Below are 23,502 nucleotides of genomic sequence, written 5' to 3' on the forward strand. Positions count from 1 at the left end.
CAGAAACATACCACTGTTTCCATTGTACAAACTTTTCAAGCTTTCACCAGCCTCTCTTTTTGCAAACCTAAATGGACCTGACTGAACTCCATTGAGTTGCGTTGCAAGACTGCTCGGATCCGGCGGAAGCTTCTAGAAAGTGGACGTAAATGTTAAGGTGGGAATTGTGCTGTGGTGAAAATAATTTGCCATCATGCTGGACTTCCTCTTCCTCAGTTGGCCATGACACATCCCAGTCACCATCTCAACTTTGGGACCAACCCCGACCACGCCCGCAACTCGCTGTCAAACTGCGGGATCCGGCAACCCAAATATGGCGACAGGAAGGTTCACCACATGTACATGAGAAAGAAAGGTGAGGAGCTTGCTTGCGTGTCCCTCCAGCTCCCCCTCTTCTTGTTTCACTGCACTTTGACCGGGCCGCCCTGCTGCTTTTACCTTTCAGGAATCAACACTTTGATTAACATCATGTCTCGTCTGGGCCAGGATGACCCGTCTCCCTCCAGGTAGGCCGCCTGCCGCCTCACAAATGCGTCCTCATGCTATCGCTAAGCATGGGAGCAATCAAAGGTAGCAACCTCGTGATTAAGATTCCCGGCAGGCCTGCTGACAGGAAAATTAACTTGTAGTTACGGAAGGACGGGAGACCGCAAGGCAAATGAAATGAACACGTTTTAAGGGCGTGCAAACGCTGGCTCAGGATTTCCTTCACCAGGTAGGTTTTGCTTTTATGTCTGATTGTAAGAATGATTATGCCAAAGATGACATGCAATGACGTTAAACTTTGCGGCAAGGTATAAATAGGGTGCTTTTCAATTTTGATGTGCTCGCGGGATCCTCATTTTCACGTTTAAGCACATTTTGGGAGACTTGAGATCATTAAATCACAGTGCGAATTGGACATTTGAACATTTTGGACGCTAATTGTCATGTTTTCTTTGTGATAGTTTGTAAAAAGTTATTACTCCCACCTGCACGGGCCATTCAGCAGCGTCTTTTACATCGCGGCCTTTGCCTATTGCGTAACCATAAATCATTTCTTGTGAAAACACGCTACGACTTTAAGGTAAGGTTATTCACTTTACTCCTTTACAAATTGTGTTAACAGCAGCAGAACAAGTGATCAGACATGTAGACGGTTTGTGGAGCGCTGGCCGTCCTACGGGCAGCCTTCTACTCGGCACCAAGCAAAGCAAACGGGGGATGAACGTCGCCATTATCCGGCGTTTTGGTTCAGCATCCGCGCGCTGCTATTTTGGTTGAGTGTGCATTTGTTCTCTGGCGTGTTTCATGTCGTTCTCACTCATCCCTCATCCGCAGGATCAATCACAACGAGAGGTTGGAGTTCCTGGGCGACGCTGTCGTGGAGTTCCTCACCAGGTGAGAAGAAGGTTCCGCCGCCACGCCTGATCGACGCGAGCACTAATTGAAGGCGACTGCGATGCTGTCAGCCGTTTTCTCCCCGCCACCTCCAACCACTTCACTCCCTCTATCCTCTCATCGCCCCCGTCTTTGGGTGTCTGTCACGAGTCTTCTCGGCACTTTCGACGTGCAGCGAGAGTGATTTCCTGGTAATTGGAAGCGTGGATGTAATTCCTACCTCCCCAACCACGTGGCAATCTTTTTTTTGCCGGCCCGCTGTCATGACAACTTGCAATTAGCTGTCCGCAACGCTCTGTGTGTTATTGACTGCAGGGTGCGCGCAGTCGGTCACTGCTGCCCGCCACTTAGCCTAGCCTGGGACTAATTATACGTGGCCATTATTAATCGAGCACACCACCTACGACCAACACCCCGCTTGTGATTCCTCCTCAACCGGGATTTGACCAGGAGGAAACGGTAAGAGGCGAGGGCGTCGATTTTTCAACAAACACGTAGAGTTGGTAGAAAAGGCACGCACAGTCGTACTTTGAGATACAAATGATATTGAACACGAAATATTGACCACGTTTAGTATTTGAAATTGTCCGCCCGGCCCATTTGGGTCCCCATTATCGGCGCAAATCTACTCTAAACACACCTCGGACCAAAGCATAACCCTGGACTGTAATTGGGCACGTAGATGAACAAACATTCACACTCACAATTGACACCTGCGGACAGTTGAAAGTCTTCAATTAACCTACCGCGCACGTTTTTATTTGGAATGTGGGAGGAAGTAACTGGAGAGAACCCACGCAATAAATAGTCTCTTTTTTTCCTCTCTCTGTGCTGGCTTAAGTGAAGATGGAAAAAAAAAAAAAAAAATGAAGCATGTCTCATTGGTTCACAGCCTCTCACTTTGTGAGACAACAAAGAATTGCCCAGCACTTCCCATCTTGCCATCCCCTGCCCACGTCTTGGATTGTTAGCGTCGGATGAGGCATGCTCAGCCTGCGTTCTGGCTTTCTGAATTATTTATCAGCCTCTTGTCCAGTTAAATGGCTACAGCAGATCCAACCAAATGCCTGCTACTCCCCACTTCAGCTCCCCTCCACGCACACGCACACACACACATACACACAAACACACACACACACACACACAACCGCATGCTGGCCCTCAGAGGCCATCTGAGCCGGTGCTGTCCAGCCAGCAGAATATTCTGCACATGGGAGCAGCAATGCGGGGCCAGCCCGTGTAGCGCCGGTTTCTGGTGCTACTGTAGAGGAGTCTGGAGGACGCTTTTAAAAGCAGATGATGTAAAATAAATAAGTCCTCCCGCAATATTTGTGAGTAAATATTTCAGAGGAATGAGCAAGTGAAGTTCAGTGCTAACCTTGGACGAGTTCCTCTGAGTGTCTTGGAAGCCGATTCATGCTTTGGGAGCTTGTATGTGGTGGAATTTGCTCCTGCCCGTTTTGGGCAATTCTCTTTCCAAAGGTGTTCTACTGCACTCCAAAGTCATTCAAGCGTGCCCAAATGGACAGAAAAGGAACTCCCCCAAAGGGTTCGTAAAAGGTCAAAAGCCTACAATTGCTCGATTTATTGCAAGATGAAAAATTAGCATCGTACCTCACTTCTAATTGGTCCATTGATCAATTTATTTCCGTTTTCATCCAAAGCGTTCATATAAAGTTTCTCTTACACCAAGGGTGTGTAAACTTTAGTGTTTTTTTGTTTTTTCAAATGAATAGAAGGGCCAGGTCATTTGCAGACATAAATGATAAGTATCCCTTTATTTAATGAGGAATACATTAAATGCAACAAAGATTTCAGGACTCTTGATACGCAACGGCCTATATTTGACAATACTCTGCCCTAATCTGACCTAAAGTAAACTTTCGAATCTTTTTCCACGGAACGAAAGCTTTTCATTTATTTCAAGCGCTTTGTTTGCCAGCCAACATTCCAGCACAAATTTGGGCAAGGGAACGCCACCTGCGTTCTTGTGCCGCCGTTGATTACAAATGGCGGAATTAAACGGCTGTTGGTGATTGGGATGAAATCAAAATGACACGCCGCAGGTTTGGCCAACGCCGGCTGGTAATGAAAATGGAAGCGGCCGGCCCCGGAAGCCAGCTGCGAAACCGCTGATGCGTCCGCTGACGGGCTCCAACCAGCTCGGGCCTGGAAACGCCTCGCAAAGTCATCTTGAAAAGTTCAATGAATGACTCATGATCGATTCAAAACTCGCCCGCCCGCCTTGAAATGACAATTGACAATTGGTGCCAATCGTACGAAAGAACTGATCTATTTGCCGTGGCGCTTATCCTCATTAGTTGTCGCGTGTGAGCTGGAGACTATCCCTACATTTTCTCAAAGTTTTGGGCAAGAGGCCTGATACACCCTGGAAAGGTCACTGGCCAATGGGAGGGCACATGCTAGGAATATCAAAAGTCTACACACCCCAGTTCAAATTCCCGGTTGAAAGAATGTCATCTATTTGGTAAATACCTTGTTAAACGTCTAAGTATTTTTTAATTGTATTCACACTAATTAAATTAACAGGTTATTTAAAAAGATTCATTAAAAAAAGTAGAAAAAAACGCCACTTTGTAACCACAATTTTAGGAAGCTCTAATGAATATAAAATCACCGCCGATTTTCATACAAGAAGGCCTCAACCGAGATTTGAACCCTGAGAACTGTGAAGCAGACACACACACACACCGCTTGCGCACACCGTGTGCTGCCGCCCCAGAAAACTAATCCGTGGAATCTGTGTGCTTGTTTTCGCAGTGTCCACTTGTACTACCTTTTCCCCACTTTGGAGGAAGGAGGCTTGGCCACCTACAGAACAGCCATCGTGCAAAACCAGCATCTGGCCATGCTTGCCAAGGTGAGACCCCCCCCCCCCTTCTCCCCCTCACACCTCCACCCAACCCAGTAGAAAGGTCCTCCACCTGACAGGAGATTGTTGGAGACTCCGCTTCTCTTTAAGGGGGCACAGGGGAGACCGGGAATCCTGTCGAGCTGCCATCCCTTCGCCCTTTTTTTTTTCCCCCTCATTTTGCCCTTACAGGTTTGTAATTGGAGTTAAAAAGTGGTTATTTTGGAGGAAGAGACCGGGGGTCCCAAGGGGGGGGGCCCTGTAAGTTTTCCGGAAACACTGCAGGCTTCAAACCTCGCGACCCCGTCATCCCTTCTCCCCCTCATGCTGGCTGAGCTCTGTAGAGTGGCGCTCGCCAGCAAAAGTGCACGACGGCGACGGTGCGCGAAAGCAATTAAAAATGTGCATCTTTCATGCGGCTCCCCGCCGAATACAAAGATGCGGCCGAGCCAATCGCCGCCAGCGCCGCGTCACCGTCGGCCTCGTTGCAATTTGCCGCTCGCGCTGACGTGAGCGCCATCCAGCACCTCGCCGTTGCCAAGTTGTTGAAGCGTCTGCACTCGTAATTATCTTTAAAAAAAAATATATATATATATATGTGTGTTTGTCTTCACAATCCGCCGTGTGGAGGACTTGAAAGTAGGGAAAGCGCCCTCGGAGTTGGAGCCTTGGTGGAATGTGGCGTTTGAGTCGCAGGAGGTGGCATACCCCCGACGGTTCTCAGCCGTAATTAAGTGGCACCCTGGCTGTTTGTTTGCACGTCGGCAACTTGGACTTTGGATGCACTTTCGAGCAAGTCAAGTTGCAAGTTTGCAAAAATGTCGCAGCTTATTTAAAACTATACTTCGGACAGCTTTTAATAAATACGGTGGTGCCTCGAGATACGAGTATCATTTTTCTTCTGTCACCACACTCGTACAACGATAAATCTTTGACAAAACCCCCCTTTTTCAACCCCAACTACCGATGCTAACAGTTAGCATGTGAGAGGCATTTTTCATTTGAAACCCCTCCTAAGATGGCTGAGCCACTTAGTCTTGGTTGTAAGAACATTCCAGAAAATGCCCTCTTTGATACCTCTGCTCTTTTTCCAGAAACTAGAGTTGGATCGCTTCATGCTCTACGCTCACGGGCCGGACCTGTGCCGGGAGTCGGACCTGCGGCACGCCATGGCCAACTGCTTTGAAGCCCTCATCGGTGAGACCGTGACCTCCGCCAAGGAGTTTTCTTCTGAACTATACCAGTGCTGGAGTGCTTCCGTGTTCTTCCAGGAATGCTCTCGTTCAATTTTTCATTGACATTTTTGATCCATGGTGAAAATTGACTTGACTGATATAAATTGTGTTGATGAAAGCCCTCGGTCAAGGTAGCAGTGTCGAAACGTGCACGTCATCTGATCCCGGTTGCTTTAGGCAGCAATTTCAATCTTCTTTAACATGTTGCGATGCTTCTTCTATCGCGGTCACATCTCCTTGTTGCCTTTGTGTCGGATCGTTTTTTTTCCCCTCATTCCGGCCCCTTAAAACCTTACTTCCTTTTAGCTATTAAGATCTTTATCTGAGTGTAGGTAACCGTCGAGGCGTTAGATCCCGGGCGCCGCATGGACCTTTATTGACCTCGGGAGATGCTCTCACTTAGGGCCGGCCGGCCGGCCGGCCGGTCGGGCGGCCGGCCCCCTTATTACCCTTGCTCTTCATCGCCTCACACACGCGCATACGTGCGCACCGGTCCCGGCGAGCTAAGCCCGATTCCTGGAGAGCTGCAGCGTCTGCAGCTTTTTTTCTTATCTTATCTCCATCCTGATTGCCGCGCTCGGCTGCACAGCGCGCGCGCGCCGGCTTTCAACAGATCTTCCTCTTCCTCCTCCTCCTCCTCCTCGCGTCAAGCGGTGGGGGAAAGTGCTGACTGGCACCGTGGTCCCCCTGTCGGCCCCGGAGCCCCCGCACTTGTCACGGGTTCATTATCGGCCTAGACAAAGTAGTAATCTATTCTGTCCCGTGGCTGTCGGCGGCGTTCTCGTTGCGGCGCACATCGGAGCGAGAACGCCATGCTGGAAGGCTCCTCGCTTTCATCCCCCCTCCCCACCCCTCCCTTCTCCAATTTCGACTTAATAAAAGTGATGAATAAACACGCTGTTCTGAGGGAACCTGCGCGAGGAAAAGTGCTGTCAGAGACACACTGCCAAACAAGCCGCGCGCAAAAAAAAAAAAAAAAAAAAAAACGGCAGACGCGAGGAAAAGTGACGCGCCTTTGAGGGCGTCACTTTCCCGTCTGATGTCGCCTTTTTTCTCTCGGTGGGACTTTTTGTCATCTTCATTTCAGTTTTGGCACTCAAACGCCGGCTTCAAGACCTTGTTAGCGAGCCGTCTCCGACTTGCTCCGCGCGTCTTTTGTGCTCTCGCTCTTGCTCGCCTCGTTTCCGGCGCTCTCGTCTCGGCTTTGGCTCTTATGAGCTGGCAGACGTGCCGCGCGGGCGATGAGTCACGCTGTCGCTGTTGCCACCCCCCAAATAACAAATAACACTTTGTCCAAGTCCCCGTGCAAGACCAGCACACTTCCTTCACTTTCTGAGATTTGGTTTTGATAGCAGAAGGTGCTCAAGCATGTTGTGTGTGGCCTTGGTAATCCACATTGCCCCCTACAGGACTTGAGGAGCCCCGGTTGACCTCACTCCATTCAATGGACATCTAATTGATTTCTTCCGGTTGGAAGAATTCACACTGTTGTTGTTTTCGTCTTCCCGTTTTGTTTCATCCTGCCGGTGGAGGTAGCACATACAGTATGGTGGGCTTCAATTGACTCTTTGAAGTCAAACGTCATCAAGGGAAACGCTAATGAGGAGCGACGGAAATTGCCGTCTACTACTACTTTTTACATTTTTCTAATGCAAATGGGCGGAGAAAAGGCAGCTTTGGTTTGATCTTAAAGCTCGGAAAATTAATAATCATAATAGAATGAAATAAAATGACTAAGGCCGGCAGGATGAGATCACCGTGTATCAAAACAATGCGGAAGCTCATGAACATGGTGGATATTTGGAAATACAATCAAATTGCAAGCAGCTTGTGGTTGATCAAACTGTTTGTTACGGTAACTCTGCTGCAAAGAGTGTCACAAAAGAGACAAAAGATGACGGAGCTTATTTAAATTTAAAAGTAGACGCGATGACAATGTATGCACACACACACACTACAATATACTACTACTACTAGCTCAATTTGGTGCAGCCGTTTGTCAAGTGTAAAATTGTTACACTAGTGATTATTTGTAAATGATTTTGACATCGGAAGCAGACTTTCACCGTTGCTGTTGGTATTTTATCGGAGAAAATGACTGTTCAGATGCTCGAGGCGTCACGAAAGCAAAAATGATTCGCATCAAAGTCACTGTTGAGTGCGAATAATCTTTTCACAAAACGTTTTTCTGCCTTTTTTTGGGGTCGTAAATAGACGATTTGGGTGAAAGCAGACCTTGTTTTACTGCTGATTACTAAAACAAAAAGGGAAAAGGTAGCAGTCTTTTTTGTGATTAAAGAGGCCAGTCTATAAGGCGGTGCACCTTTTGGGCACTTCTTCCCTGTCAGTTGAAGCTTTTGTCCGTCTTCTCATTTTGTTGTTCCCGTTTGATTTCTTCCGCAGCCCGTCGTTCCCAGCTAGTGCCATCGACAACCTCGTCAGGGGCAAATATGTTCTCCGCGATGCACTCAAATCCTAATAACTCCACTGATTCGTCAAGCCCGCCCTCGCTCGTGCAGAATTCGAAAAGCGCCCTCGCGCTTTCCTCCTCTCCGCGTTTTGAAAGGCGCCGGCCGAATATGACGCGCTCGTAACATTCGGAGCCGCCTGCCGGCGCGCGCGCTAACGGCTTAGCCTGCGTGTTTTTTGACCTTTGTTTTATTTGTTTCTCTGGCACGGTGACCGCTGAACCTGCGCTGCGTCGCAAGTGGCAGATAATCTGCTGCTTTGCATGGGCGCAGCGGAGAACGCGTCTATCTCCCCTGCCGGCGGCAGGGCAATTCTCTGGCGGAGAGAACGAGCGGGCGGGCGGGCGAGCGAGCGAGCGAGCGAGAGAGAGAATGGAAAGGCAAAGGCATCTGCAATGCAAATGGCTGCCCTGCAACCCTGAATAATTCCAAGTGTTGAATGGAAATCTTGCTTTTCTGATCCTCTGTCATTAACTTGTGCCAGAGTGGGCCATTCTCATTTGGGCTCTTTTGGCCTGCGCACCTTCCTGTTCTCCACTTTACCTCTTTCGTGCGCAGGAAAAAAAAAAAACCCCACACTCGCCGCCTTCATAGAAAGCGTTGCCCTACTGTTTCGCCTCTCAGGTCCTCGACTCCGATAAGGCCGCCGCGGCTTCCTTCCTCGCGACTGAAAGGAATTGAGAGAAAGCGGCGCTAGCTGGCGAAGACGAAGAAAAGAGGGCCGCGCTCTGTTTTGATGGCCCTAATTTCCTTGTACAGTTGATCTGTGGATTATACGCTGCCAGCAGCCATTGGGGATACAGATGGTGAACCTTTTGTGAGGGCTCTCTCTAAGCTCTTCCTATTAAAAGAACGGAGAGAAAGGATTATCTCCCGCTCGCCGAATATCAGATTCATGCACAATGCGTGCGGTGTGTTCACTGAGCGGGCGCCGTTCCTTTTGTTAATTGCAGCAATTGTAGCGCCGCTTCTCTCTCTTCTTTTTTTTTCCTTGCCTTGTTTCTGTGACTTTTTGAAAAGTAAGATGTTTGATGTGGCAACGGCGCCGGCTCCTTTTGTCGCCGCTCGCTCAGAAAGTTTCTTTAATGTGTTGTTTTGGGCGTCCGTCTGCTGCTTCAGCCGCCATCGAGCTGAGAGGGAGCTTAATATATTATTTGATGGATTAGAGTCTGAGCGTTTTTGAATAATTCATTCCGGGTTATTAATGTGACTGTCAGCCGCCGGTGTTTGCTACGCGCCCGACTCACGCTTTTTAGTGGTCACGGAAGGCTCTCAGACATTGGAATTCTGGTGCCAAACATGGCGCAGTCAGGCTGGCGGGGCAGAATGAGGCTTCTGACAGATGTGGACGTTCATTAGAGGCAAGCCTTCTCCTGGAAAACTTGCAGTGTTTTTGCACTGACCTCTATCAAACGTCCATGTTGCGCCCGCTCGCCGCTCCGCTTTTGGCTCACGGCCGCACTTTTGCTGACTTGTTTGCCCCTGACCCTTAAATCCGGATGCAACCATTGTCTGGTGTGTTGTCCAAGGGCAGCGGGCAGAATGAGGGTCAGCTCGGCGTTCAACCTGTGTTTAATGCCTTAATGGTCGCGCAGAGCTTGTGTGCGGATTCGAAATAGCAAGTAGCCAAAGTCGATAGAAAGCTGAGTTCTTGAGTGTCTGTGAATCGGAATATTTCTTCTCCTCTCAAGTGGACAAACAGTCCCTCAAAAGGCTCCCCGAAGAGTCGAATCGCCAGTTTTTCACTTGAGCTTTGGAGTGAAATGGTCCGTTTTGGCAGAGGTCACCCTCGTGTGTTGAGGTCTCAATGCTCGCACAGATCAGAAACTTGGAGTATTAGCTGTGAGAAACCAAAAAGCTGCAAAAAAAATCTCAATTTACACCCAAGGTGGGGCTGTGCAATTAATCGAAATTCAATTACAATTACGATTGTTACACTCCACCATTACAAAATTGGCTTGGTTGTAAAAAAAAAAAAAGATTATTAATATGCATTTATGTTAGATGTAAATGCATAGGAAGTCATGCTTGAATTTATACAGTATTGTCTTATTTAAAATTTTAACTCATTTTGTAAATGTTGTTTGGTCCTAAAGAATAATTACAGTGTTTCAAAGACATGTATTTATCTTTATATTTAAACATTCTCTTGTTTTGTACCAAAAAATAAATGATCGTTTTAATCATTGTGATTTCAATTATTATCAAAATAATCATGATTTTTTTTTCATAATCAATCAGCCCTAACACAAGGGTCAGCAGGAATTGTCCCTGAATTTCAAAGTCCCCGTAAAGCGAAAATAGGTTTGAAACAGCAGAAGAATGTTGTTTATAACACTGACAAATTTGAACGATTAATAAAAAAAAAAGCCCAATATATAAATTGAGGCTTGAGAATAGTGAAAACACAATGAATGAATCTGTTTCCTCTGCTCCCAGACACTGGGGGCGTGTCCGTGCTGGATGAAGCCACGCCCTCCGTAACTGTAAATCGTCTTGGAAATAGATACCACTCTATCATATATCCTCTTAACGCCTCGAGTAGCTGGAATAGAGATGCCAACGGCTCATCATGAGGCTTCTCCGTGCTGTGACAATGAGGCACTCTAAAGTGGCCTCACCAGCGTAAAGCTTCTGTTCACATACTGATTGTTGTGTCTGACTTTTTTTCCCCCCTTCTCTCCATGACACGTGCGCACGATGAGGCGCTTTAAAGCAACCGTACATTTGCATGTTTCCATAAAGTTTGGGTGGGATGGAGTGAAAGCGCCTCACCCGACCCACACTTCTCGCGCCCACATCTGCTTCCAAGGATCCCTCCCATATGTCCGCAGTAGACTGATGACAAGGGATGTCCTGTGACGCTAACGCGGTCCAGCTGCGGAAGCCGAGCGGCGGTTTGGCTCGTTCGCGCCGCCGCTGCAAACGGGAGGCCGGCGTCTTAATTGCTAGCGCCTCTTTGCGGTTGTCGGCTGCGGCTCGGGAGCCTGCCGAGCCGGACCGTAGCGGAGCGCGCGCGCTCCCTCGCTCGCTCGCTCACTCGCACGTCTCCGTTTAATGATTGCACCAAGTTGTGCAATTTATTGGATGGCTGTGGGGCACACTTTTTTTTTCTTTTTTTTTTTTTTTTCACACTGACGGCCTCCTTGACAGGGCCGCTCCGGCGCGAATTAACTGCATCTCTTGCTTTCTTCATCCAAAGGTCCTTTGATTGACACCAAAGGTGTTGCTTTGAGATTTTTAATACCTTTTCATATCCCCCCCGGGGGGCTCCGTAGGTTTCTCCCCGCTTTATCCCCGCACCCCCCCCCCCCACAGCTCCACCCCATCCCAGTCGCACCCTCATCCTCTGCTCCTTCATGTGAGAACTTTTGAAAAATCTAATCAGTGGCAAAAAGTTTGCGCTCCGATGACGCATCCGTTTGGCAGCTTTCCAAAATGCGCCGTGTCATCAAATAATGAAGTTAACTGCCTCCCGGACACGCCCCCCCCCCATCGACTCAGCCCCTCCGCGCGCACGCACGCACGCTCACTCACAAATATATGATGAGTGGTAGTTAAAAGCCATTGAAGTGCTGTCTCCCAGCTGGTCTCCAGAGGCAACATCTGTCACGTAGCGGCATCTCCAACTCGGCAGAAACCACAAATCCCCAGTGCCGATACTTAGCAAGAGCATCCCGGGAAGAGCCCCGGAGAGCTTCATGTGGTCGGGACTCGCGCCCTGCCCTCCCCAGCCCAAATTACACTTGAGATGGCGCATCTGAAAGGACTTAACCAGTGAGCTGCTTTTCATGCTGCGTTTATGTTCAGGCCACACGTGCCGTGCGCATGACTTTTTCTAAAGAAACACTTCTGCAGACACAGGGGGAGAATACCTCAGCCCATATGAATGAGATTGTAAAACGTGAGCGAGGGGGGGGGGGGGGGGTGCGGGGACGTAAGCTGACGTGGTGCCAAAACACCTTTCTGTAAAATCTGAAGAAAGTCACTTTTGGAGAAGGCACAGCAACAACAATGCTAAATAGAGGAAATCGTGATAGTAGGGGTGTAACGATTCATCGAAAATCCATTTCAACTGCTTGAAATTTGCATCAATGCCCCAAAAAAATCAATCAAAGAATCGATTCACAACACCAGGTTGATATAACAAATGTAGATGTTCACGTTAAAATTTGGATCACAAAGGGATTTATAATGGTAACAGTCAAATCAAATCTATTGTACATTTATTTTCATGTTTAGTTCTGGCACTAACGAAACACTGACAACAAAACAAAAATGTTGCTAAAGAGTGAAAATTGGTAGTTCATTTTCTAATTGTTTTTTTTACAAAAAGTTACTGTTTGCAATAAGGACAAAATACAAATGTTAAAACCAAAACATCCTATAGTTATGAAATGAGTCGCTCATTTTGTCCCAAAAAGATTGTAACGAATCGAATCAGGGCTTGAGCGAATCGTGACCGTGGCCCGGGCCGGCCCAAATGAGCCGTTTTGCCTCCCATGTCGTCGTCCTCTTAGCTCTGGGCTCGGCGACCGCTCGGAGGCCGGGTCTCGCCGGCTGAAAGCAAGTCGTCAGGAGACTTAATCACATTTGAACAACATTTGTTCCACGCCGCTGACGAAGGACGCACCAGCCCGGCGTGCGCTCGCTCGCCCGCTCGCGCGCGCGCGTCTATTAGACTTTGCCATTGTGTGTTTGTCATTTGTTTGTATTTCTTTATGGGCTTTTGCTGCAAATGGCCTGTTTGCCATCTGAAAGCACTTTTCCTTCCCAGATGATGAATCCCTCCCTCATATGTTTTTGATGTCTTCCATGAAAGGCGCCGGCGCGCGCCCATTCCCCGCGCCTCATTTATGCACGTAATAAAAAGGGCCGCGTGATTGTATACCCAATTTGCCAGGTGGTTATGACTTTCCAAATTGAATGAGCCGCCCTAAGTGTGATGGTTGCAAGTTGTGCGCCGCTTAAAGGCACTCTGATAGTTGCGGCGAGTTGAGTAAAAGAACAAAAGAGGCGGAGGAGAGCTGGAAAAAAGAGCCAGATGCTGCAAATCATTCCCGCGGAGAGAGAAAGAGAGAGTGAGCGAGCGAGCGAGCCAGCGAGAGACACATTTGTGATGTTCATCCTGCCAGCAGCGTTGCTGCATTCTGGACCAGTCCTTTTGTCCAATTTATTCTCTCTTCCTCATCTTTTTTTTTTTTTTTTTGCGTTGCTTGGATGTACACTGCTTGCATAAAAATGTCTTTTGCTTCCAACGTGGGTAAACAAAGCTGTGTGTTATTTGATTTGTTGAAATGTTTGCGGTGACTTTTATAGTTCATAGTTGGACAAATCCAAGTCGTCTCTTGCTGTTATTGGGCTGACACACCTCCTTCCTCTTCACACAAGCCTTGATGTCGTTTTGCAAAATACAGAGACATGAAAAGTCCTGCTTCTAATGATTTTCTGCAGCGCTTGTCCTCATTAGGCTGCCCGATGACTTTTGATGGGCAGCCAATTACAGGGCGCATGACGATAAACATGCCTCGGCGCTCACGTTCACACCCACTGGACAAATTTGTGTCTTCGATGAACCTTTTTCAGCGTCCGATGTCATTGTCGTGAATGATTTCAATTAGGGCTGCACAATGTATCGAAAAAATATCCGCACTGCGATATTGGCCCATGCAATATGCATATCGCAGAGACCTGCAATACTTTTCTTCTGCTTTGATCTGAATTTGACCAGTCGGCCATCCAACAGTTGACCATTATGTAGGGTCATTACAATTAATCGGCTAAGAATACATTGAGATTTCTTGTTTTGTTGCTTGAAAAAAGTATTTCATTCATTGATGGTAAAAATTCTTCAAGTGCATGTGAAATATCGCAATAATATCGCATGTTTTTTTTTTTTTTTTTTTTTTTCAATATTGTGCAGCCCGAATTTCAACTGTCTGCTTATTCGTGACGTTGTAGCATGACGTGCACGATGTGTGGTGCAGGTGCGGTTTATTTGGAGGGCGGCCTGGACGAGGCCCGGCAGCTCTTTGGACGACTGCTCTTCAACGGCCAGGTAATTTTCGCCGCCGCCTCGCCTTGACGCCGGCCGCTGCTCCATGCATCTTGTCAGCCGTGTTTGTTTTGAGTCACTCCCAATCAAGCTCGACGAGCGTGCTGCGGCGGCGGTCGTCAAAGAAGCGTCGTAAACATTGCCGTTTCGTTTGCGAGTAACACTTCACAGGGAGATGAAAGTTGGCCACAAGTTGACACACGGTACGATTTGAGAACGCGGCTTCTCAGCTGGAACGTCTGCTCTTATTATTTTAAGCAATGCATCCAGACATGAAACGTGGCTCACATTTGCATATTTATTTTTCAACCAACTCCAATCGACTACTGATGCTCTCGGATGAAAAGGGGGTGGGTGGGGACGGGGGCATCAGAAATATTCAGCACTTTGAGGTGGAGATTTAATTTAGTTGTCTTGCTTTTAGCGGCTTTCAATACACTTGTCAATAATGCAAAGTAATATGCACAGACGCAGCCACAACATCAAGAGCTCGGAACCTGATGAGATGTGATTTGCAAGTTTTGCTTTCACAAAGACTTTTGTTTGAGACACTCATCTATGCTCCCGTTCAGCCGGCCAAAATATTAGGCACAGCTATCAATCTGATGCAGTTCGAAGGACGTCGGAATGTAAGGTGGGCAGTTATCGCATCTATTCATTGATGCCTATGTATGCGTTCAGGGCGGAGAAGGATGCTTTGACAACATGCTAGGATTAAAAAAAAATGGGCATGGCATGAGCCAGTCTAGTGTCAGGGCTTCAAATGATGTTGCGATAGGACAACGTGTCCAGGACTAGCATGTTTTTGAAGTACGCCTGAAAATGGCCACGTTGCCCCTCGAATGGCGGCTTCAAATCCAAATGGCCGGCGTCCTGTGTCTTTTCAAACATTGGTTCCTGAGACTTTTTTTGTGCGTAGGGATGTCACGATTCACTCGAGCCCCAGTTCGATTAGATTTTTAGTTCCCGATTTCAGTTCGATTTTTTTTCTTTTTTTTTTTTTTTCTTTTAAACAATCTGACTCATTTTAAAACCAAACAATGTTTTTATTTTAACATCTGCACGTTGTCCTTGTTACAGCCAGTCACTTTTTGTAACTTTACAAAACAAACCTGAAAATGAACTAATAAGTTTGACTTACTGCATTTTTGTCTCCAGTCAGTCTTGTTAGTGCCAGAATTAAACATGAAAATAAATCAACGTACAATAGATTTGACTGATATCACAAAAGGATTTGTAATAACAATTCTGTTATTTCTGACATCGATGCATATTTTAAGCAGTTTAAATCGATTTTGAATCTGTTTCGATAAATCATTTCATCCCTAGCGTCTTCCCATAAAGGACATTTGGAATGCTATGTTGCTATGTCAAATTGACCTAAAATGGCCACTTCAAACCAAAATGGCAGATTTCATATGTCTTTTTGGGCATAGCTTTTTGAAACGAAAAAAAAAAAAAAAAAAATCCTGCCTACGATAATTTGTTGCGGAAGCGCCCAAAACGGCAGTTCAGTTGCCCTAGGGGTAATGAAGATAAAGAAACGAAGCCATTTCATGAGGGCCTTAACCTCACCTTGCCTGCTCTGGACTTTAATAATAGATATTAAATTACGGTACGGAACCGCCGCACGACTGGATCTCATTAGATTGTGCCCGTCGTCGCAATATCGTGACTGGTTGGTGCGGATTTATCATGCACATAATCATGATAATGCTCACCCTGCTCATCGCTACCATGTCTGGTGAAGTCAGATGAAATGATACAGTGCCTCTTAAGTACGTCAATGTGTTTTTTTTTTTTTTTCATTTATTTGTTTGCCAAACTCAAACATCAAGATGGAATGAAGAAGAAGTGAAAAGCGAAATATGGATGAAGTGCAGGTGCCAGCGAGGCACCTGCTGTCGTGTGTGCGTGTGATTGTCGGCCATGAATAATTGATGAATTCTTTAGTATTTGCATTTATCTTGGCCATGAATGTTACGAGTCAATTAAAAGACTGCGGCAGACCTCAAATAGGCGCATGCACGCACACACAAAAGCCGCACAAGACACGAGGCGGTCCAGCCAAGTCTTTTGATCCAGACCTGAGAAGATGTTTGACGGAGCACATCAAAAAAAGTTTGAGGACTAAATATTTGAACATCTCCCAGCACAAAACTGCGGGGGAAAATGATCATGAATTATGGATCACTTCTCCCAAAAGTCAGAGCAGCTGGAGATGGCTCCAAGGATTAAAAGTGATCATCTTAATTCAACTGAAATGTTTCAATTTACCAGTTCAACTCCCCATCTTCATTATTTTCTTCTGGCGCTGCTTTTTCATCCGCTCTTATTAAACTTTCAACGCCGAGACATTTGAACTCGATAAGTATGCCGCTATTCGTCTTCAGTGAGTATGTATTCAATCTGCGCTCATCAAAGCTTTTATTGTTGGGCTTTCCTTGACACCGTCACAAAGGTAATCCCTTTTAAATGAGAGCGTTTTTAATCTGACGGGGATTAGCCTGAGATTTCCCGGAAAGAAGCATTTAAAATAGTTTCAATCGACTGGGGAAAAAAAAAAAAGGCTTTTTAACCTACTTTACAGAGGTTGCAGACTTGAATTTTCAACAAAACTGTGCACTCGAAGGGTACCAGGTGGAACTCCACATTTTTTAACTGTAAATGCTGTTGCTCATTTCTCATAATGATTGCGATGCCCTCATTTGTGTCGTATTACTGAATGTAGGTAGCTAAAAATCGAATACGTATTGGATATCTTCCAAAAAATAATAATTCAAAAACATCCTACAGTAACTCTAAACCACAGCAAAAGCTACAATACAAGTTTGTAGGCATTTAATGAGGCATTAGAGGTGTCGAGCGTATAGATATTAAATATGGTTAATTTGAAGTGTATGGACATTTTAGTATGTTTTTGATATGCTACATTAAGAGGGCATCGACATAGAAGGTCAGGATTTTTTTTTTTTTTTTTAATGTAAGTAACAGTAAACTGGCCACTGGAGTAGTGTTGAAGTTACGCTCATTCAAATCCAGCATTTTGTATCTGTATTAACTAGAAATTCTTTACTTCCATTTTGTCACTGCCTGCTGTTGATGCTCGTGTAGTCATTTACACACATTGTGTGCTGCTGGAATATGTCTTTCTTGAAACAGTACAGTACATAAAAATACGGTAAAAAAAAAAAAGGCTCCTCAGAGTTAAATGGATTGGGACCTGCAGTGTAAGCCTCCGCCCCCCCTTAGCGCATCCAGTCAAAGACAAAACCAAAGTATGTTGTGCAAAAAGTTGTCTAACTTTGAAAGTTAGCATCGGCGCCTGCCTGTGGATTGAAATAGCTTGACTTGTAACCCCCCCCACGCTGAATCCTCCTGATGGCCGCCCTGCTGCACAAAGCTGCGAGAAGGAGACAGATGGACGCGGCGAGCAGACAGGCAAGGCGGCCGGCCGGGTGGTGTTGCGGGCCCGCTGGCTGGCTTGGCATGGCTGTTAGGGTTTTTTTTTGGGGGGGGTGGATCCTTAAGGAGAACCCTTGGGCTGCATGCAAGATCCATTTCTGTGCTCATTACCAAACTAATGAGATGCAATAGAGAAGAAGGAGAGTGTACCCCTCCCTCCATTAGAGTCGAAAATGTCTTCTATTCGTCAGTAAGGGGCTCCGTTCACACCTGGCTGAGTGGTCCCATGCTTTCGTCTTTTGTCTCTAACAACACGGATTCACACATGGATGCTCCTCCTCATCGTGTTCTTCTTCTTGATGCAACAACAACAGGATGCCGAATGTTCTCTCCCCTTCCGCTTATTATCACTGGAGGGGCTGGTTACCCTTGAAAAGGTTTTGCACTGCTTCTCTCCTGACGCGTCTCGACTAAAAGTTAGAAAGCGCATGTGTAATTTGGAGAACCAACAGATTTGACCCTTTCACTCACTTTCTTAAATTTTCTCATTCATGGGTTTCTCAATTTTGCGAGCTTCTTGCAGGGAAGACATTCAAGCAAGCGCGGTCCACCCTGAAAAATGTTTTTTGAATTGACTCTATTTGATTTTTCAGGACACTTGTAAGTAGGGATGTAACAGTGAATCGAAAATCGATTTAAACTGCCTAAAATATGCTCCGATGAGGGGAACAAAATTGATTCATCGAATAATCGGCAATCGTTTCGAGTTGCACCGAGTGTTGAGTTTATGAACCCGGACAACTCGGCACTCACAAGCTCTACTAAACAACACCTGACAAAAGACATAAAATACCTAGGTCATTAGAATATACTAATTTAGAGTGCTGAAAACATGAAAAACTGAACCACAGTCTGATGTATTAATCATTTCATTTCAGGCGCAAAATTGAATGATCTGTTTAACTAAGGATGATGCCGATTTTACCAGAGGTGGCCAGCATTCTGAGATGTTTATGGTAAAAAAAACAACTTTGTTAAAATATGACTTAGGCCATTATTTTAAGAAGCTGACGATATGCAGATCAAATTATGCGCTTGCGCCAAACATCATTGTGTATTGCGTTTGCGGATAAGCATGGTAGCGATTTTTAAAAAATCAAATTGAAAATCAGGAACTGAAAATGGAATCGGGGATTGAGTGAATCATTACATCCCTACTTTTAAGTCAAGGTTCCACTGTGGGTATCTGTGGGTATTATTTTAAATCCTACGACATCATATATTGCAAAGTATTTAGCGGATCTCGGGCGTTTTAGGTCCACTTTTGCCCCGGCTGGCATAGTGAATGTATCCCTTAATGTTGTCCCTTCAGCATCACATCACCTTTTGTTTCCAAACAAAGCGGGAGCAAATTTACTTCCACCCGTCGGAGAGGCGAGATGCTAATTGACTAATGGCGCCACAGTGGAGGTTATTAAAGCCTCAACGGGGAGAATGACAGCCCGTCGTGGAGGGCGGGGTTGTTCTCCAACCTGGACTCGGCAGTAATATTGCAGAGGAGATGTTAATGCCACCGTGCCGTCCTCAGGGAATTCCCTCAGTGGAGGAGCAATCATCATCCTGAATCCATGAATTCACTTTGTGCCCATTGGCCAATCTTGGTACTTTCATTAATTTTCTCACACACACACACACACACGCGCGCGCAAGCACCGAAAGTTTTCTTTGACAACTCTGATGTGCTTAGTGACGCTTCCTGGCAATGCCCTTCAGATATCTTCTCTGTCGCACCAAAATCACTTTTAAAGCCGTCTCTGGGAGCGTTTATACAACAACCACCTGCTAAGAGAAAAGTGTTTTTTGTCAGCATGTGCGATGGCACTGCTTGTTGTAATGCGTACGAAAGGCTTATTTGTTTCAAATTTGACGCAAGCGATGTCATTTGTGACGCAAAGTTCTTTTTTTGCCGTAGTGTCGGGCTGTGCAATGAATTGTAATTCAATTACAACTCTGATTATTACACTCCACGGCGACAAAATGGGCATAATCGTAAAAGAACGATTATCAGTATGCATTTATATCCGACACGCTGTTTGTTTGCAAAAGGAAATCATTCTTGAATTTATACACCTTTTGTAATTTCGTTTGGTATGTATTTGTCTTTACATTTTTTTACGTTTAAACAAGTTCTTGTTTTGTACCAAAATATAAATGATCGTTTGAATAATCGTGATGTCAATTACGACCAAAATAATCGCGATTCATATTTTTGCCCATAAACCAGCCGTGTGTTTCTCGGTTCGCAGAGCGATTGCCAACCACTGATGTGTGACAGCCCATCAGGTGTGCTGTGGGAAATTCCAAATTCCCAAACACTTCATTCGGACTCAAAATTGTCCGTCGGCGTGAAGGAAAACTTTGTGTAAATGACGATTGATCACCTCTGTGAGTGCCATTCTAGTTTGGCTCTTTCGGCGGCGATTTCTGAATTCCATGCCGACCTCAACCTTTGCCCTGCGACAAAAGGCTAATATTTGCGACGCTCCGGCGAGACGTTTTGCACTTTGTGCTCGGCGTCCTTGCTTTTTGTAACGGGAAGGCGAGCGACGGCATTGGCTCGCCACTGTCCCGACACATTCCTGTTTCCCTCCCACACGGCAACGCGCCACCAAAGGCGTTGGTGAAAGAATCCAACTGAATTTTCACCTTGATCATTCACTGGCAGCAGACTCGGTTTGGGACCCGGGGGTGGTTTTTATGTGCGTATTGATCAGGCGGGCTATTTCTTATCGACCGCTCCGCTGCGCCACTACATGTGATGGATTGATTGGCAGCGTGCGGCCGGAGAGCAATTTGTCTGCGAGCGTGAGGCCTCGCCTGAGAGGGAGCGCCATTATGTCCCCATCGCGGATGGCCCTCGGTCCCGCGAGGACTTCCAGCGTTTCCTGTTCACGCTCGGCTCGGCATCCTCCTGCGCCGGCTGCAGTTTGAGCGGCGCTGATAAACTCATTCACTGCCAGACATTTTTTCAGACCCTTTTTTGGGAAAAAATGTGAACAAACTATAAATAAATTCCTGGGATTGAATGGCTGGACTGTGAAAAGATGAATGCATTCGTCAATAGCAGTGAATGAGTTAAAGACTCCTTGGATTGAAGCTGCATCTTGACATGGTGTCCACACAGGTAGCTTCATCTGGCGTCTCATTCCAGCTCTCATTCAAGATGCTGTTGAAACACACACACGCGCGCGCACACACGCTTGTTTCTTCCATTTCTCTGTAGTGTGGCTGCAGATGATTTGTTCACCCAGTAATTACAGCAGACTCGGGGAAAAAAAAAAAAAACTGAAAAGAAAACATGTTATTCTTAAATCCCCACTCCACGCCGGCTTAGTCATTGTCTGCCTCGTCTTAGCGAACGGCTGTAATTGAAACATTAGCTGTTGGGGTCCACGCTACCACTTCATTAGGCACACCTACGCAATCGCATTGCCGGCGCTTGTCGCTAAGTGCTAATGCTAAGTTTAGCGGCTCACGTTACAACAGGCTAATCCGTTGCGCTTTTAAAAAGATAATAATGCTGTCTTATCATGGAATTCATTTTGGGCATTGTGTAAAGTAAGATATTTGTCATTCTGGTTATTTAGCAATAGATGCATGAACATTAATAATAGATGCTTTATCCCCACTGGAAAATGTAGTCCGTGAGAGATCTTCCGGTGTTATTTTGACAATGAAATGCTCTTCCACTAAATGACTGAAGCTACATAATGAACCTTTTGTGGTGTGCCGTGAATTTTTTTTCATGTGCCTTTGCTCAATAAAGGTTGAAAAACGCCGCGATAGCTCACATATACACTACTGGTCAAAGGTTTTACAACTCCCCATTATTCCCAGGTTTTTTTTAAATTCAAAATCAAGCAGTTAAAGTCCAGTGAAGAGCTTGAAATAGTAAAAACTGAAAATTAGCGGTGAACTGCCACAGGTTAAAACAAAAATCAGGGATGGTATTTCAGAATATTCCAAAAAGGTACAGTCTCCAGACTTGAACCCCATCGAGCTGGTTTGGGATGCCTATCAACCCGCAAGTGGCACACTTTGATGTGCTGTTAAAACCCGGGGTGAGGAGGGGCCCCATCCCAACCCCCGTCAAACATTTAAACCTTTTGAGTTCATCGGCGTATGCTTCCAAGCTGCCTTTTGTCTGGCGTTGTCCTTGGCAACAAGCGGAGAACAGCCCCTTCTCGCTTAGCTTCTGCTGCCCCCGCCACTGTCGCAGCCTCACTTCGTGCCGGCTTGAGGAAGCCGTGTCGGTGGCGGTCAACCACGCTCAGCCTCCGCCAGAGTTCGCCGCTGTCAAAACAGGTCTCAGAGGATGCCGTCCGCCGGCGCACCTCGCCATTGGCTCCAACATCTGGCTCCCCTGGTGGCTGGTCTACGGTTTTGAGAGGTTTTGAACCCTCCAAACGTGAGCACATTCCCTTTCACAAGAATCCTGTTGGGATTTTCCTGAGTCCTGATTGTTTTTGGCGTATTTTTTTTTACATTGTAATATTTGGGATCTACAAGCTAATTTTAATATCCCACAACAAAGACAACCCAAGTCAATACAAAATGAAGTTTCCAATTGATGATTTTATTAAGAGGGGAAAAAAATGAACCCTCTCCTGGCACCGTGTGAAAAAGTCATTATCTCCCTCCCTTGTTAACCGTAATTAACCACAATTTTTGAATTCAGTTCCACTTCACACCCAGGTCTGATTACTGCCTGATGTTTGTTTCTTTTAATCCAGAAATCATATAAATAGTGCCGGTCAGAAAAATTGCCACAATTGAAAGAACAAATCGAGAAGCAACATGGTTGCAATCTATCAGTCTGGAAAAGCTTACAAGGAGGACCGGACCTGTGCACCCCTGATTTACATTATCCATAGGTGTAGGAATGTGACTTTGTGTGCCCTCACTCGCCCAAAGTCAGCTGGGATAGGCTCCAGCTCGTCCTTGACTGTAATGAGGTAAAAAAGCTCGAGAAAATGGATGGCTGGACAGAAATCATCCTTTCCGTACCTTCCATTGGCGCAAAAGTTCTGTTCTGGATCGGGAAACCGCAGAGCATGTCGGGAGCCTTACCTATGATGATTTATAGGTTGAATTTTGCCTTCTTTGACCATGGAACCCTTTGGCCCAGGCTCCACCTTTCTATAATTTGATGCATTAACACATGTGACCCTCCTTTTATACGACTTCCTCTTCTTTTCTTTGCAGGACCTGCAGGATGTTTGGCTCCACTACCCGGCACACCCTCTGCAGGTACCAATGTCCTTTGATTATTTTGTCTTTCCTCGAAGCGACTTGATTTGCCTTCGACTGTGAGGTTTTGCCGACCCCCAGCTGACATCTCGTCATCTTTGCAAATTTTCAATGATGTCGTCTGTCCCACCCGTCCTGGCCATTGCATCATCTGCCCGGAAAACACTGCACACGTTAAGGGTGTTTGTTTGGAAATTAGGATTGGGGAGAGCACATCAAAGATGCGGTAACAGGATTACAGTCCCGGATCACACGGACCCCCACGGGGACCGCCGGGCTTCCTGCTCTCTGATGTGCTGCTGAGGAGCGAGTGGTTCTTTGTGTCTCTGCCGAGGCTCGTCTTGACGCCGCGTGTTCTTCCCTTCATCTGCCTGCGTGCATTTTTTGCATCTCCATGTTTGGCCCAAAAATAACAGGGGCACTCTTGTTTGTTTTTGTCCCTAAACACGCATGGCGCTTGTGTTCGCGGGATCCACACGGCGGCACGTGCTGCTGCCGAGTTGTGGGCTTCGTGGTCAGGGTGGAGCGCCGGGTCAGCTCGGCGCCTCCCTGTGGTGTGACTGGAACCTCTGCGTCTGTTTTCAGCCTGCCAGCGCAAACCTCGTTACCGCAAAGTGTGTGCAGGGCGGAGGTTTGCTCTGGGTGGTCGGTCCTCTGCCATCTGGGTAATGGCTGATGAATTTGGAGCAAACCTTTTTAATAGCGTGATGCGATCGCGACCTCACGACAAGGAAAAGCAGTATTCCTTCGGCATCCCCACCAAGGAGCTTCCGTTTT

The 23,502-nt window shown here is 46.4% G+C and overlaps 1 protein-coding gene across 3 annotated transcripts in view; it reads left to right on the forward strand.

The window, feature by feature from the left end:
* Positions 1-23,502, forward strand: part of drosha (drosha ribonuclease III) — a 78,646-nt gene that overhangs the window by 27,436 nt on the left and 27,708 nt on the right. For all 3 annotated transcript variants that reach the window (XM_086020133.1, XM_086020134.1, XM_086020135.1), the window contains 7 exons: positions 217-355; positions 446-506; positions 1,321-1,380; positions 4,162-4,261; positions 5,347-5,449; positions 13,943-14,013; positions 22,681-22,725. In XM_086020133.1, the coding sequence (XP_085876259.1) occupies positions 217-355; positions 446-506; positions 1,321-1,380; positions 4,162-4,261; positions 5,347-5,449; positions 13,943-14,013; positions 22,681-22,725 (579 nt within the window). The remainder of the gene's footprint in view (positions 1-216; positions 356-445; positions 507-1,320; positions 1,381-4,161; positions 4,262-5,346; positions 5,450-13,942; positions 14,014-22,680; positions 22,726-23,502) is intronic.

Source organism: Filicampus tigris, chromosome 21, assembly GCF_054856515.1.
Source record: "Filicampus tigris isolate MCC_2025a chromosome 21, RoL_Ftig_1.0, whole genome shotgun sequence".
Taxonomy (NCBI): Eukaryota; Metazoa; Chordata; class Actinopteri; order Syngnathiformes; family Syngnathidae; genus Filicampus; species Filicampus tigris.